The sequence below is a fragment of the Gossypium hirsutum genome, chromosome D06 (genome assembly GCF_007990345.1).
Source record: "Gossypium hirsutum isolate 1008001.06 chromosome D06, Gossypium_hirsutum_v2.1, whole genome shotgun sequence".
In the NCBI taxonomy this organism is placed as follows: domain Eukaryota; kingdom Viridiplantae; phylum Streptophyta; class Magnoliopsida; order Malvales; family Malvaceae; genus Gossypium; species Gossypium hirsutum.
The window spans coordinates 3,987,760-4,006,104 of record NC_053442.1 but is presented as its reverse complement, the minus strand read 5'-3'; the positions used below and the strand labels follow the sequence as shown (position 1 = coordinate 4,006,104).

Here is an 18,345-nt window from a genome sequence, read left to right as displayed (position 1 = left end):
ATAAAATTAAGAATCACCATTAACTCTAGTTTTATATGCAATATTTCTTATATAAATATGTAAAAGAATGATTTTAAATCAATTGTATATATTTTAAAAAATTAAATTTTCTTATTTCACGTTGAGTAAATAATTTTTCCATGTGTAAAAATCAAAATCAAAATGATTTAGAAAATTAAAATAAAATATATCATATATCACATGGTAAATCAAAAAAAAATATTTCTCAATATATCTACTGAAGGGAGCTCAATAATTAATTTAGAGCATTCTGCAAACCCATTAAGGGGATAGATGTAGATGTTGATTACGAGTTTTAAAGTTGCTCCATACCCAGAACGAGAATCGAACTCTCAATCACCGATTAAAGTAAAAAAAGACACTTGTCATCTCATATAAGTCTAATGGTAAATCAAATTTCTCATAGATAATATTGTAACTTTGTTTAAAAGAGTTAGGCGAATTGAAGAAAAATATTATAATAGTAGTAGTTATAAGAGTGGGGTCGTTTCTTCCAACCAACACCTACTTATTTTTACGGAAAATTCAAATGGAAGTGGAGAATGGGGTTACCCAAATTATTCACCCTTTCAGCTTTCACCCTCATTTTCCTGTTTTTGTCAAAAATCAACTTGGATTATTAGGTTTTCTATGTTTCTTTTTTTGACTTTAGCTTTGCCTCTTTTCAAATATATTGTTCAAATGTTCCTTTTGAAAGTACAAACAAAACTCACATTTGATTAATCCAAAGTTCTATCAAAATATTTTATACCCCAAACCCAACAAATCTTACTAAAATGGATCATCCATGATTTTGAATAAATTAAATATATATACTTATTTATTTATAAAAATAAAAATATTTTTTATTGATATTGAGTCATTTTAACTTATATGAAATGATAATTAAAATTTTTATCAAACAATTATTTGTCAATTTCAAACCTCGTTACCCATCCCCACCTCAATTTGTATGGAAAAAAAATTATTTGCAAAACAAATAAAATTATATTGTTAAATTTGATAATTAATTTTAATCAACTTGTTACTCTTGTAAAAAAATTCAATTACGGTTTAGGAGAGTTTTTTTTTTCTTGTTTTCATAATAATAAAATTTACTTTTATTTTGTAATTTGAAAATTGGAAATTTTTATTAAAATGAAAATTGAAAACCAGTGGCTCAAACCAAAAAAAAAAAAAAACAAGTGAACTATTTTCTTTTATCATAATTGATACCTAAGCTAAACTTCATTACTCATAAACTATATTATGTTACTCAAATTACCCAATCTGTTAAAAAAAAATCTCTTATTTAATCACTTTGTGATACATAGCAATATTTAACTAAATAAAAAATATTTTCTTAAACTTCTTTCTTAAAAACACTTATAAATATATTCATCTTTTTCTTTCTTTCTTTCCACCCAACAACTTAGTTACAAAAAATTCAAAAATTCATCAAAAAAATTCATCCAAACCTAGTTTTCGATAACAAAATCTAAATTTCAATGAGCTTTTTTTTTTTCTGTTTTTAAATCTCAATTTCAATTCATTTCTCATCCAAATTCAAAATTCATTTATTATTGTTATTTTAAAAATAAATTTTTTTGTTCTTTTCTGTATAAGTTATATAAAATAGTTAATGTTAAATGAACTTCTATAACCAAAAAAAATTAGATAAAACATGAAATGAAAAAAATCAAGTAAAAACAGGGTAAGAGAATTACAAATAAAATTATCTAACAATTAAAAAATACGTCAAAAGAAAAAAAAATCATGGGAAGAGTGTAAAATAACGAAAACTTAATTTTATTAAATATGATTTTTATTATTTAATTTAATTTAATTTAAAATTGCCACGTGTCATGAAATATTGGCTATTTAAAAAAGAGAATAACAAAATATAATTTAAGCAAGTACAATTTTGATACCACTTCTAACCCCAAAACATTTAAGTATCAACTTGAATAAAAATGTATAATTTAACTACCATTTCGTGATTCAAGCAAATTCATTTTCAAAAATAGAAGTATGAAAACATGTTTACGATAGGATCGTTGAAGGATCTTTAAGAAATAATTAATAGCACTAATTAGATTACACTATACTTAAACTGTAGTTTAAGTTTAGAATTACTTTCCATAAAAATGTATGATAAATAACAATTTTAATTTAAATAAAAATAAACGAACGGACTAGCTGTAATTAAATTAAAAATAATTATGAATGAGTAGTAATTCTACTAATATAAGCAACGTAAATAAAAAAAATCGAATAAAAAAAAAATATTTTTTTATTAATTAAAAGAATTTTATCTTAATTTTTCATCATTTTGTTAGCCTTCAAAATTTAACAAAACTGTACCCAAAATATCAAATTAAATTTTCTCCCAAAAATTTAATTTACCTATTAACATTTTAACAACATTAACATTAGGTTGCAATTCCCATACACTAAAGCAATAATAAAACATATTTAAAAAAAATCAACAAGTTTCAAAATAATTCATAAAAATTTAAAAACAGGTTATCAAAATCAACAATAATTTTAAAGTTGAGGTCCAAAGTGATTAAGTAAAATTAAGACCAAAAGTTAAAACTTAAGGCTAAAATAGTCATACCAAAAAAAGTAAAATAATGCCCATTTATTGTTAAAAAGAAAATATTTCATTTTCTAGGAAAAGAAAATAAAAACGACAATAATTTTCTAAAATTATAAACACCCTAATTTTACCATATCTCATGAAAAACCAATTAAACTTTAGTTGCAAGTATTTCCCTAACTTGGATTTGATACATAATACCACGTAAATGCAAATACCAAATCCATTTAAAACTACAATACTTGATTTACCTAGTATGACACGACAATGATCAGCCAAAGCTTCCCGTAATTATTATTCATGAAAATGATTACCGATCAAAGATGGAAAATATAATCTAAAAAAGTCACTGTAGCATAACGGTGAGCATTATAAAGTCAAACTTTGAATAGACCCTTTTGCCAAAATAATAAAAGGGCTAAGAGGTGAGACTTGTGTCCCTTGGTGGTTTACCCTAAATGTACTTATGACTGCTATTATTTATTTTAATTTGTTTTTTTATGGACTAGTTTCTACAGTATTTAATGGTAGTGCTGATTCCCAAGTACTTCTGGGTATCATAAGCAGGTTATTTAATTAGGAGAACCGACAATCCGTTGACTAAGCAAGTGCCGGAGTGTACATAAATTTAATTATCAAGATGGACATGGGGCATGGTTTCCATTCGAAACTGTTCAAGGTCGAGACAGGAAACAACGACAAAATCAATTATTATATAGAGACATAAAATTAACATATATACCAAAACGACAAGCATCCTCATTCCTCAACTATATGCAAAAACATTTCAAACAACGTACATAGACAGGCCAAATATATTTGGAAAACTAAAGGATATCTACATGAAAACTGATTGACATGCTTTAACTATTAATCGAATACCTTATTTGATATTTAAGCTTTATTCTGACAATACTAAAACGCTTTACAAAGGTCAACTAACCTCCTCCTCCTCCTCCTCCTGCTGGATATTTTCTGTGCCCAAGGCCACTCCTTTCCTTCCCGTTTTGCTTAGTGACACCATCGTAACAAAAATCTGAAAACAAACAAATAATAATAAGTGCTACAGATAAAACTCTTAAGACCAAAAACCATCAACAGAGGGTCTTACGCAAAATACAGAATAAGACCCGAAATTCCCAGTAATAATCTGGCAGCAATAAATGATTAACATTATAAGAACATATGCAGGCCCGGGATGAGATTTCATTTTTATGCTAGGTAGTTTCAAGGTGTCATTCACTTTAAGAAATCAAATAGGAAAAATAGTTATATGATTTACAACGTCAAAGTTAGCTACACAGAGGTGAGCTGTAAACCTCCATAATGAATGAATACTACTAATGCCAGACGTTAAACTAGCAACTACTGTTTAAAGAAAAGACCCAATATATGGTTTCCGATTATCAACCATCATGACATTACAATGCTGTGCACCGGTATTTCCAGTAAATGCAACTGTAATTTACTAATTTTTGCAAAATATCCAGAGGTAAAATACTTGAAAATAAAACCTATTCCACAAAAGAGAGCCTAACTTAGCTACCTGCATGCCTTCTATAAAGCTGTGAAGCAAACTAGCTCTGGGCACACTCAAATGGATGCAAGGATCCTTCAGAAAATTCATGCATCCGTAACCGCTCCAAAAGTTCAAAGGGCCTGCAAATAACATTTACCAACCTTGCATGTAATTCCAATAACGAAATCTGAACCAAGCACTAAAAAGCACAATGTTCTCGGACAGCAATCAGTGTAAGGAATAACTAGCTTAGAAGTCCCAAACTATATCTAATTTGAAGTCAAATAACTTAGTTTCATCTTGCTTGACCATCTCTTTTGGAAACAACTTCTGATGGTAAGCAGGTATATTATTGGAATGACATTCTCATGAAATAATGTTTTGATAGGATGGGAAATTTGTAAAGACAAGATAAAGATCTCCACAAAATTTACATTTTGGCAGAAATGCCCTGAAGTAGGAGATTTAAAACCTAACATGCCAAATAAAACGACCATATTATTGTACATAATCAGATGGTAATTTTTTTGCCATACAAATTTCATCATACAAAAAAGGCTTTAAGGGTGTAAAAAGCCCTCAAACTTTTTCAAAAAAAGTAATTAAGCCTTTGCTTTATTTTCGCAATCGATTGAGTACTTGAACTTTCAAAATATATCAAAAAAGCCCACAAACCTTTCAGAAAAAAGCAATTAAATCATTACTTTCTTTTCTCACTCAATTGGGTACTTAAACTTTCAAAATTTATCAAAAAACCCTCAAACTTTTTCAAAAAAAGACAATTAAGCCCTTATTTTTTTCACTGAATTGGGTACTTAACAAATGCATCAAAAAAACCCTTTAGCTGTTAAGTTTAACAGTTGACCGTTAAAGTTAACTGCCCCTAATTTTTCAGTTAAAGCCACCCCATGCCACAACCACGAAGTGACATGTGGGAAAAAAATAAAAGTCAACAAAAGTTATAAAAATTATTAAACTATAATAAAAATTATTAAAAAAATTATTAGAAATTGTAAAAAAATTGTAAAATTTTATAAAAATTATAAAATGCATCAAAAAAGTCCTTTAACCATTAATTTAATAGCTAACCATTAAAGTTAATGACCCCTAATTTTTTTGCAGTTAAAGCCATCATGTCTCGCAACAGAGAGTGACATGAGGCAAAAAACAATAATAAATAAAAATTATAGAAAAATTATAAAATTCTTTTCTTAGTATGATAATTTTATATTTCTTTACAAAAATATATTTTATAATTTTTTTACGATTTTTATAATTTTTTTCCTAATTTTTAATAAATATTAAATATTTATATAGTTTTTTATTTTTCTATTTTTTTGCCACATGTCACGCTGTCACGCTGTAGTTGTGACACATGGTGGCTTTAACTGAAAAAATTAGGGGCAGTTCAAGTATCCAATTGAATGCAAAAAACAAAAAACAGGAGCTTAATTGCTTTTTTTGGAAAAGTTTGGGGACCTTTTTGATGCCTTTTGAAAGTTCAAGTACCCAATTAAGTCAAAAAGAAAAGTAGGGGCTTAATTGATTTTTTTGAAAAAGTTTAAAGGCCTTTTTTATGCATTTTGAAAGTTCAAGTGCCCAAGTGAGTGCAAAAAAAAGCAGGGGCTTAATTGCTGTTTTTGAAAAAGTTTGAGGGCTAGAGAAGTTCGTCTACTGGAATAATAAGCATCAACTACCGGAATGATCAACCAGAACAAAACAAGAAAGTGAAAGAGGGAAAGGAAGGGCAGGCATCCACAATTATTTTTTTTCTCATCTGATGCATGTTCCATTTTTAAAACACAAGAGATACTATTCATAGTGCTTACAGGATAGCTTCACGATTACGACATAATTTGCGTTGATTACTTTCCATGGCTTCCAACACATTAGAAGTTTCTGGCCCTGTTGATCCTCCAGCAACCATTGATGGAACAGCAGCAGTTGGACACCAAAGCTACACCAAGTTCCAGCTTAAATTAGACAAGTGATCTTGAATATTGCATATAATACTCTTTCCATGGTAATGCTCACCTTTATTGTGCTATCAATCCCACTGGTCGCAACAAAGCAATCAAATGGATGGCACTGTACACAATTTACAACTGTGGAGGAAAATGAGATTTTACAGTGAATAAGAAACACTAGGATGACGGTACAATCGATAATCTGCAAAGAAGATCAGACTGGAGAGGAGAAATATTACCAGCGCCATCTCCAAGAAGCATTTTTATCAATCTACCAGTCCGCTTTTCCCAAATAAACCATCTCCCATCATCACTCCCACTAGCAACATATTCACCTACAAATCAATCAGAGGATGTCATAGGATGTCATCCTAATTGTTTTGCTGCTAAAATTGCATGCAGACCGAATTCCACTAGCAATGAGAAACAGTTTTTCTGCTACGAAAATTGGCACATGTTTGAAAAACAAGATATTAACAATGCCACAATGAAATTGGATCAAGCGAATAAAAGCAAATCAGGTGTCCTGGAACTATAGGACACTTCACCCAGAAGCCCCTATCTGGTAGGCAGCAGAAGCAATTGAAATGGACTTGATAACAATTCATTATTACAAATCAAATGTCCAAGAAGCAAAAAAATGTTGTGGATTCCAATAAATGACTTACAGAGCTCATCCATATTCAACGATTCCTTTGAGATAAGTGGATTCCATTAAAAACTTTGTTGCAGAAAAAAATATTCGTTTCATTTCAGTATTCATAAATCAACAAAAGAATGCCATAACTCTTTTCAATTGAATCATCAACAGATAGAAAGTCATTACAACTTTAATTTCGTTCTCAAAATGGTGTTGAGCTCAACCATAAAACTAAAATGATGATCCACAGATAATATAAGCAAACTTGACCAAGGGTTTAATGGTGTGTGACAAACAAACAAAATATAAAAGGCGGGCGGGGGGGGGGGACCTGTGAAACAATATGAGAACTAATCAGCTAAGAATTAGTTAGCTATTAGTGTCGGTAGTTCAGAAATCTGTTGGTGACAGTAACTGGCAGCAAAAGCCGTTACTAGTTCAAGGTGTTGGCAAAGCTGTTAATAGCAGTTAGGAATGGGCTGCAAGATCAGTTAACAGCACTTGTATTCAGTGTATAAATAATAAGTGTAAGCCATACCAGTGGGCATCTAATGAATTTTTCAAGAAAGTACAACACTCCCATTCTCTCTTCATCTCTTTAATTCCTATTTCCCTTTCCTTGTTTTGGTTGCTTTCTTTGAGGGTAATTCTCCATTATCAACTCTCCTACTTCAGCCCAATTACCCTATATTCTTGAATATACTCTAGCACCAGAATTTTCTTGTATCGTGAATGCTAATGAAAAAGCACAAATTCAACACCATAAAGAAAACTCTAAAGAGGTTTTAAGAGAGAGGAAAAAAAGCAAAATAATTTCAATGGCAGATAAAATTATATATGAGATAATGCAAGAAACGTACCTCTCTGACCAAGGAAACTCGCCTGTTTGATGTCCGTTCCAACGTTGCAATGGCCAATGTATCTCTGCTTCATATCAATAACTGCCTCGGGCTAGAAAAGATACGAATGCAAGACATGAAAATCTCAAGCAAGATCAATAAAGAATGCATCACAAGAAATATGATTAAACTGTGGCCAGCTGGAAGTAAACATGCAATGGTAAACAAAATTCTCTTGCAAGCTATTGTTATTATAGGCTAGTCATCTCAGGCCATTTATCAGAAATAATGCATTAATGCACATGACAAGTTGAAGCAATAGTCATGCCCAGATAATTAATACTCAACTGCAATCACTTTTCAAGATGATATTTTGATAATGACATAACTAAATAGGAGACATCTGCTTATCAAAATTCGATTCATCTGAAAAATTAAACAGAAGGTGCAGATGTGAACCTGATAAGCTGATTTCTTATTTTGTGATGGTAAGGATGGAGACCCACATGAACCGTTTGGACCAGTTTCCCTTATTGCATCACCTCTTCGATGAATTCTAAGATTTAAACTTCCATGTAGCATATTGGATTCAACATCATGGCCTTCATCACCAGATATTGAAGTTTCAAAATCTAATTCCAGCTCCTCATCATAATCAGAATCTTCCCTATCGGATCTTGGCCCATCTTGTGAAGCATCACTATTACCTTCTGTGCGATAGAGTATGTCACTTAAAGACAATACCCTTCCAGCTCGAGGTTCAGACTTAGGTGACCCCTCACTAGCCTTATTATTTTTTTCAGCTTCAGCTTAATTATTTAAAAAAGAAAAAGTAAGACAAAAGAAAAGATAAAAATTAGCAAAAAGTCGACAAATTCTAGAGAAAATCATCTTTGACATTATTCAAGGAGATCAGTGCCACCCACAGAAAAGTAAGGGATAGAAATGAATAGCAAGGGAGAGAGATGCTTTCACCACTACTAATTCATTCCAAATGCATAACAGCAGAAGAAATGAGCATAACCACTTACCACAGTGACTCAGTGTTATCAACTTAAAAAACATGAACAATAAGCATGATATACATACACTTGAATCTTGAGGAGTCCCAAGCCTAACAGCAAACTAAAGTTAATCAAAGAACAGAGCAAAAGGATTAGGAAAAAGGTCAAAGAGTTAATGGAAAAGAGAAAATTCAGGTCAGGACTTCCAGTTTTAAGAACATGGCATCTCCCATCAAATGAACTGAACATATAAGAAAAGGTGCATCACAATAATTTAACATTGACTAGCCAAGATATTTCAGTCAATACTTCTAACACTGCCTTTCAATAAGTGTAAGAAGAAAAAACCATGAGAGAATTGCACACACACATAAATACAGGCAGGACAATTAAATTTGGGAGTAAGAAATGAGATACTTCACTAAGGTTTAAGATGCAGGTGTACAAGACACAAACCTACTGCAAGTTGTTTATTTAGGTTCTCCACTTTCTCAGCCACCATAGTATCAAATGGAGATAAACATTGTGCTGCAACAGCAAAGTTTAAAGCTTCTTTGTGTTTTCCCAACTGCAGACAATAAGAAACCACATGACAACAATAGACTTGGTTTCAGCAACTTTACAAGAAGAGACGACCATGACACTGTCTTAAACAGTTACCAATTGAGCTTTCAATAGCCCAATTTTTTTCCTTTTGAAAAAAGCAAGGCATTAAAGGACCTCTGAAGACATGATGCTTCTTTATTTACAACAGCACAATTCATCTTCAATTGGTAATCAAAAAACAATTGGCTATCGTGTGCGAGAAAACCAAGCCATAACCACTGGCTTTACTTTATTCACCTCTCAGAATATAAAACTCCGCAACTCGGTGACAAATGTAAAATCAAATATTTCTTGATTATATTTTTAATCTTCCCATGAAAGAGTTTAACAAACTTAAATTTTGTTTAGCTTTTTTTTTTGTTATAATATTTTATTATATCAGTTTTATCTTATAGTATTTGTTTTAAGTATTAGATATATTATAGACAGCCAGGGTTATTAAGTATTTTTCGGGTTTAAATCTAGGTCTAGAATAAAATTTATTTGAAAGAAAACCTAATAACTTTACTTGCAAGAGAGAAGGCCTATATAAATAAGTTGTAGGCTCTATAGCCAGAATTATTATTCTGATTATTTTCTTTGAATTAATAGAAAAACTAGAGGTTTTCTATAACCCTAAGTTTTCTAGAGTTCCATCTTTCCAATTCGTTTGTTCAGCCTAATTAGTTTATTTAGGGCTGTTTTCTCCCCTGAACCACACCAAACCAGTAGATGTAACAATATTGGAAAGATTAAAAAAGTGACCGTGACGCAGAAACCCAACTTAGCTTTAAGCTTCACGATCTAAAATGTTCTTGGCAACCCAATAAGTCAATCAAATTGTTCAGGTAAACCACCAAGTTTATATAAACTCCACGGCAACTGATACTGCAGATTACCTGCTCTAAAGCCTCAGCCATACAATAATGAGCTCTAAAGGAAGAATTGTCTATTCTTCGAGCATCACGGCAATCCCTAACGGCCATATGGGCATCATTTTTCCACTTCCGCTGCAAAAGGCAACAACTCAATATTAATTGCTCATCAAATAGAAAGGATCCATCAAGTTAATCCCAAAGAAGTAATCAATGAACCTGCAGCAACAAGGCAGCACGAGTACAAAGACATTCATGCCTTAGCGAGGGGCCAATATCACCATTATTTCCATCCAAGACTTCATTGCATGCCTCAATTGCATGGAAAATATTTGTCCTCTCCTCTAAGGATCTTTTAGCAATTTCAACCAACATCCTGCATTTTTCAACCTGTAACTGACATGTTAGGTTGTAGCTGAAATACATACGAAGAACAAATAAGTTACATGATACATCACCAAAATTCCCAGACAACTAAAACAAGAACATAAAAGATGCATACTCTTGCAGCAGTGTTACTTCTTTTCTGGAGACCATCTTGAAAGAAACTAGAAACAGATGGTTGATGCTCTCGTCTATTTGGTACAGGAGTGAAGGTCATCAATTCTGAAACGTCCCCCGAGGAATATTGCATTACACTCCCACTAGCTGCCAATCATGGAAATAACTAACAAATGTTCAGCTAAAGAAATGAGTTATATATTGCATCCCACTAATTGCATTAAAGGAAATATCTAAAAGATAACCAATTCAAAGAACATTCCATTGAATCTAAGCTATCATAAATATGCCGACACAATTCATGCTTAACCTTTATACTGCAAGCTGAAAAGCACTTCTTCATGAAAATGCAACCTGGAAGGACCAGGGAGGAAAGGAAACAAGAAGAGCACTAAGCCAAGTTGCATTTTTTAAGGTGAATATAAACTGTACAGGTTAGTTCTCTGAACATATAGGTTTGCAGTTTAGACACAGCAGCTGTATGCAGCACAACACCTAAAAAGAACAAAATAAAAGTTCATCCTTCCGCTTAAAATTCTAATCCCATTTCTATGGAGCCCCCACTAGTTTCACTTTCTGCAACACTGGAACTTAAAACACAAAAGGGAATTTAAACTATATAATATCAAGTCAGGCAACGGGATGCTCCTTAAAGAAGATAAAACATCAAAAGGACCATAAATAAACAAAACCATCTAACTAAACTAGAATTAGAGAATTTTGACTATGCTTACCATGGTTTATGTCCATTAGATAGACATGCTCCCCACTATAGCTGAGTAAAACCTCTTCTCCATTAGGGCTAAATGTAACATGAGTTAAGTGCAAACTAGAACGTCCCTAAAAAAACAAAACAAAAAATAATTTTGAATTAATATAACAATATTTCACTTGGAACCAGCAGTAGTTTAGTTTAGCATATAATGACACCTCAAGTATTCACAAAAAATATAATGTTAGTGATGCTAATGCCAATTGATAACAATTAGCAGGTTATAGTTAAATGTCTCCGATTAACACTGTTAACTTAAAATATTCACAAAAAACTATTTTCTATAAGCAAACTATTGAATAGTGACCTAATGAAGGGGAAAAAACTATATAAGTTCACTCATTTACCAAAGAGAAAAGAAGAAGAGAATAATTATCATTTGCAAAATGAGCTGTTACATCATTTCAGACAATCTCTTCATAAACCCAAACAAATTAATAAAATTTGGTCCTTATAAGTAGAAATCCTAAAACTTGCCAAGTCATTTCCAAATTTAAATAAACAAGAGTAAGGACTAACAAATAAATTCAAGACTAACACGGTCAGACAGATGCATTGGGCAGAAATAATTAACACAAGTAGGTGGCGACATCCTTTTGCGGCAGGAGGTCAGCGGTGGCAGCATCCTTCTATCATATAGACGAGCAAAGGCATCACTGCAAACATTCAAAGACAAGATTAATGGTAAAAATAAAGTATGTGTATATATATAAAAGAAAATAAAGATTAGCCACATACTTCCCACCAACAAGGAGCAAGTGAGGTCTAGTAGAACTGATATCACAAGATTTTAAGGCCAGAGTATGTTTAGGAGGATCAGCTAGTGACCTCTTTGCCCCACAACGCAAGTCAAGCTGCCATAATAATTAAAGGAAAAAAAGATTTCAAATGATATACAGTTTGAGGGGATATGCTCGAATATAGGACAACTAGGATAAATGAATGTAAAATATCAGTTAAATTTGTCAATTCTACAATGCCAAGCTAGAGAATTTCAAATGAAAATAGAGATTGGTGGGAAAATTTTTCAAGCTACACCAAAAACCAAATAACTTTGAGGTGATAATCCATTAACTTCAGAATCAAGGGATGTCATTTTGTCCACTGCTTAAAATCCTATCACGCAGTCTACAGTGATGGTAAAATAACATGATGAGCAATGCCATCAGGACCAGATCTATATGGTAAGAACATCTTTTAATTTAGGTCCAAAAGCATCCAGTATTCTATAGGGCTGTAGCTATTCAAAAGGCCAGCTGAATGGTTGAGGGTTCTCAATCCCACAAAAAACAAAGATTTCCTTCAGCCACATATCCTGATTGGAAAGAGCAGGGAGAGGAACAGCTATTTAGTCCACATCAAAGAAACTTTAATGCCACAGAGAACTTACAAAGAAGGAAACCGAAGTCATATGACAAACAAGGCAACAATTTTACTCAAATGAAGACATCAAGTAAAAACTCGCCAACCGAACATGCATTTCAGGGATATCGTGATAGTTGCAACCAAAATTCACACTTAATAAGTAGTACAATAACTTCAACAAACAGAGATCCCATAGATGAATATAAAAGATTGAAATGAAAGAAAAGGCATGTATTATCATGTAATGCAAGCCTCACAAGAACATTGCGACACTCTTGCTGAGAAGATCTTGCTGGAGGACAAGAAGTGCCCTCCCGAAAATCATGCTGTCTGAGAGTTCCATCTTCACTTGCACTCCAGACCACATTGGGGTTTCCAACTTCAACCTAAAATGGGAGAAGTAAAACCTATAAGAAGGTGAAGCAATCAAAAGAACATTATTCACCATGTAAAGCAACATTAATTTCAAAAAGTTTACCACTCCCCATGTTCTTGGTCCAGTTAAATTATTACTATATTCGTCAGTCATTTATGCAATAAACCTCACCGCTAGTTTTTTAACCCTTCTTGTGTGACACTGATAGAGTGCAGATGGAGTAGTAGCACCATCATGGAGACCTCTCCCATTCAAGCGAGATAAATTGAATAATCGAACCTGCAAAAAATTAGTAGTCCAAGTGATTAATGATATCAATACCTAATAGGAATACAATAAGACTCCAACATAGAAACCCTGTTTAACAAAGTCCAAAAATTTACCTCAGCATCACCAGCACCAGAGACCACAAGTTCATCAGAAGTTTCAGGAATGAATTTTGTACAGAATATGTTAGCAGAATGTCCTGTTTCTATAGAATGCAAAAGTTTCCGACCAGAGTAGCCCCAAATATTAATCTGCAAAATATAATTGATTAAAAAATTTGACATATCTTCATAAAAACAATACCACTCCAAAACCATTCTTCACGCACCTACCACCTTTATCAACAGATGACATGGGCCAACAATTATAGCCTACTAGAGGCCCCTAAACCAAAACTTAATTTCTTCTTTCTTGTAATTAAATCCATATTTCATATGAAAAAGCATAAAAATCACTCCCCTCATTACTGTGTAACCAAAATAAGTTGAATGACAAGGCTGACATTCCTTAGGCAAAAAGCTGAAGTTTTTATATTCTAAAAAATTGAACTTGAAAGCCTATCAGATAATATATATAATATTTATAGAAAACAGCACCACATACTAGACTTCACAAACGTTTTGAGTCCACTCTATATAAATAGTAAAATCCAATAACAGGATCATCTTAATGCTATAATGATCAAGAATAGGTTAGGTCAAATTTTTATTATTACATTTTATCCATTTTCATGTTACCTATTATATTGAACTGAAGTTCACAATTGTAGAAAAATAAAGATGACTCATACCCGTGCATCATCAGAACCAGAAATCAAAAGTGTACCACTTGAGTTCCAAGCTATAGCATTTACACAACTTTGATGTCCCTGGTATACAATGTACAAAGGAGAATTTTAGAAGGAAAAGAAAAGAGAAAAAAATAAGTAAAGCAAAAGATTACCATGTCAAAGCCTTCAAGGCATATACGGCTACTAGAAGTGACTAAAACAAAAGACAAATGGAACTTTACATGTAGCAAAGTAACCGATACATGACTTGCAATGTAATCTAGGAAGCCACTAAATGCAGAAGCTCAAATAACCACCTATACTAAAATGTCATTACTATTGTGGTCTGTGATGCATCATGAGATCAAAGTGTTCCTTTTCTTTTTAACTTTGTATGCATCAAAGAGTACAAAGAAAGAAAAACAAAAAGGGACATTATCGCTATAAGAAAATTGAAATCACCTCCAATTCTTCTTCCAGTGCAAACCTCCGAATCACAGAAGAATGCATCTGCAAACTATGATCAACATCCTACGTAAACACATAAAAATCTCTTAGATAAAGCACAGTCACCATAGTAAGTCAACAAGGAAAGTAATTTAGTATTGTTTCAACTCAAATTTCCTTTTCCACAAAATAAATATATAGAATTAATAACAAGAAATTAAGAGAGCCACTGAGCCAGCAATACTCATGTGAAAAGGACAACAACAACTAGGCTCAGCACTTCAATTCTTAATCGAATTTTCAATAATAAGTGCGCGCGCGCGCGCAAATTAAATTCAGCAACTCCAAAGCATTTACTCAAATTCTCAATTATATATTATCTAAATTCCACACACAAAAATAAGTACGCAGAATTAATAACAATAAATTAAGAGAGCCACTGAGCCAGCAATACTCAGGTAAAAAGAACAACAACAACTAGGCTAAGCACTTCAACTCTTGATCAAATTTTCAAAAATAAGCATATCTATATCTTAAATTTGGCAACTCCGAAGCATTTACTCAAATTCTCAATTATATATATAAATTCCAAATAAAAAAATATTAAATCAGCAATCCTCAGAACTGTAAACCGCAACAACAAAAGGTAAGGCAATATCAAAGAAAAATGAGAATTTAAACAAAATAAAACAAAATGCTTTATAAAAATGAAAGAGCGATCAAATACGCGGCAGTTTTGGCGAATGTCGATGTGCCTCCCGTCGAGTAGATTGTGTATGTTACCGTCGTGGAAAGGCCACTCCTCCATCGAGTGTTACTTAAAAAAAGCTAACGAAATCTAGCTCCGATCGGCAGTGACGGCGGCAACCGGCGATGATAAAAAGCGGTTTTTAAGAAAAGCTAGCCTACGGTTTAAGCACGGGGTTTCGTTTGGTTCGCCACACTAAAGCAAAAATAAACAAAATGAAACTAAGCCAATCAATCAAAATTTATACGCCATATGGATTTTCATTGAGACACGAAGGCGAGTGATGAAATGAATTTGCCTCGTGTGCGTTTCTTACAATTTCTACACTCCTCTACGATAATAAAAAATGAATAATTAGTACTATTAAAAAAGAGCTGAGGAGGGTGGGGGTTTATTCAGTGGAAAATGGAGCCCGTTACCAATGTTGCGTGAGATTTAAGCACCTTTGAATCAGGATTTAACGGTTGATTTGAGATGAGTGCTTATGTTGGGATTATTGCGTGCGATGTAGAGTAGCATGCCCATATATTGAGGGCTAGGTACTTGGGCTTTAACTCTCGAACTGAGCTAAGGCCCACACCACTAACCCAATTGTTCCGCTTATTATTTTATTAAACTTTTAGGATTAATGACAAATTTGGCCACTAATGTTTACATGTTTTTATCAAAATGGCCCTAATTGTATTTTTTGAGCCTTTTTAGCCATAAGCCTTTGTTATTTTTTCAAACTGCTTTTTTTAACTGATTTGATGAATGTATAGTTAAAAAAGTTAATGGGATGATATGGAATTTTATACGTGAAATATTTTTAATGAGATATAATTTATTACTTAGATAACCCAATAAAATAATTACATGTAGAAAATAATAAAATAAATAAACAATTCATGAAGTTAAAAAAAGAGCTCTTAATTTGAAGAAAATAAACGTAATTATCTTATTGGGTTGCCTCATTAAAAAAATTCCACGTAATCCCGTTAATTTTTTTAACGGTACTTCCATCAAATCTATTAGAAAAAAAAATTGATGGCAAAAAATGCTCAAAAATACAATTAGGGCTATTTTGAAAAAACATGTAAATATCAGTGACCAAATTTTTTATTAAGCCAAGATTTTATAAATTATGAAAATGGTTTTTCTTCTCAATATTGATATTGAGTAAAATGGTCTTTTAGAAAAATTGTAGCAATTTAATTTCTATCTAATTTGAAAGCAAATAATTAATGACAATTAATCATGATATTAATGTTTTCTCTTCATGGTAGGATTGATCCCCGAGTCAATATATAATAGCAATTTTTAGAAGAGTAAGGGATCGATCGCCTCCCTTAGTGATTAATCTTTTGTTTTAAAGGGATCGATCGCCTCTTTTTCTATCAGTTAAGAGATGGTTTAAGATTTTAGTCTGATTTTAGAAGTTATATATTTGCTTTCAAAAATTTTAAATAAAAATTATAAAAATTATACCTTATCCTATCAATTAAATTAAAATGAATCCAAAAAAAATCCTTAATTAAATAATAGAGGTTGACAATTAAGACCAAATCATTAATGTCTATTTTTATTTCAATTTTCTTAAATTTTTATTTGGAAACTTTCAACACCAATTCAACTATTTTGGTATTTATAATTCTAAAGATGGCCCTACAATTAATAGAAAATATCCATGGAAATAAAACATTAATAAGTTGCTTTTATAAAAAGAAATTTGTCTCGTGACGTTTTAGTCAAATCCAACTATAGTAGGAGAAGCTCATTCAACAATGAAATCATCATTGGGTTGCATCATATAGATTTTTTTTTGATGAAAAATATTGTCTTAATTATAGACTTGTTTGGTTCAAATTTCAGCTAAAAACAAATTAACAGATCGAATCGATCTAGTTTAGTTGGAGATTGGTTAAAGACTTTTTAGAATTTCGGTTAATGGTTAATGCGGTTATAAATTGGTTAATTAACTGAATTAACCGAACTTAATAAATAATATTATATATTATACGCATTAGGCTATTACTAATTCGGTTAATTCGGTCAAATGAATATTATTAAATTTTCTTTGATATGTTTTATATTTGTTTTCACAAAAAAAAACATATAAAATTCAGTTAACCGACTGAATTGACCAAAATATTTCGGGTTGGTTAACGGTTAAATAATTAAAAAGTTTGGTTAATTCAATTAATACTAGTTCGGTTCGGTTAACCATTTAAACACCCCTACCTATTCATGAGTTGAGTTATTGTTCAGACTCGAAGGTCCGCCCGAAATTTGGGAGGGTTTGAGCAAAAATATTAGGCCTGGAAAATGGGCCTGGGCAGAAAAATATTTAGGCATGTTTAAAATATGGTCTGAGTTCGGGCATAAACATTCAAAGCTCAATTCCGACCCGGCTCGGCCCATTTTTAAATTTATAATACTCTATATTATGTTATTTTCATATATATTATGTAATTTAGAACATATTAAAAAAATAAACATATACTAAATATATAATATTAATCTAATGTAAATATTAAAATAATATTAATATGACTATATAAAAAATTTAAAAAAAAAAGACTTGGGTTAATATTTTGTAAATACGGGTAGGTTTTAATAAAATTTTAGGCTCATATTCGAGCTGAGTTTAGACAAATATAAAGTATCTTAATACCGTATTTAGGCCCAATACAACCCGACCCATAAACACTTCTAGTCTTAAATATCTATGGATTAAACCCGAAATTTTCTAACTAAATATCCAAACACGAGCCTTTTTCCACTTTACCTTGAATCAGTTGACATTTAGGCTCCAAACAACATGGCCGCAGACTCCATATTTTGGAGCCTGTTTACATTCCATGTAGCGAAAATGAAAGCAGCCCAAACAAAATGAAAATCTAAAACCTAGGAAGCCCATGGAAATTTCTGCTTTTAACCATATCACACCTTATATTCAAAAAAGGGTTAATATACTATTTAGTGCCTGAATTTAACTTTAATATTCAATTTGATATCTAATTTTTTTATCTCAATTTGATACATGAGTTTACCTTCAATGTTCAATTTGGGACCCAAAAAATAAACTCA

The 18,345-nt window shown here is 31.8% G+C and overlaps 1 protein-coding gene across 1 annotated transcript; it reads right to left on the bottom strand.

Moving 5' to 3' along the window:
- Window positions 1-3,339: 3,339 nt before the first annotated feature.
- LOC121218211 (protein ALTERED SEED GERMINATION 2) lies at window positions 3,340-15,728 on the bottom strand. Its single transcript, XM_041095075.1, has 20 exons — window positions 15,256-15,728; window positions 14,544-14,612; window positions 14,103-14,180; window positions 13,429-13,563; window positions 13,217-13,324; window positions 12,927-13,055; window positions 12,043-12,158; window positions 11,843-11,960; window positions 11,267-11,372; window positions 10,534-10,679; window positions 10,251-10,421; window positions 10,056-10,166; window positions 9,028-9,139; window positions 8,027-8,376; window positions 7,589-7,679; window positions 6,328-6,423; window positions 6,156-6,226; window positions 5,951-6,078; window positions 4,149-4,261; window positions 3,340-3,638 (listed from the first exon to the last, which is right to left on the bottom strand). Exons 1-19 carry the CDS (start codon window positions 15,334-15,336, stop codon window positions 4,180-4,182), a joined length of 2,298 nt encoding a protein of 765 aa, XP_040951009.1. The 5' UTR covers window positions 15,337-15,728; the 3' UTR covers window positions 3,340-3,638; window positions 4,149-4,179.
- Between the last annotated feature and the right edge of the window lie 2,617 nt (window positions 15,729-18,345).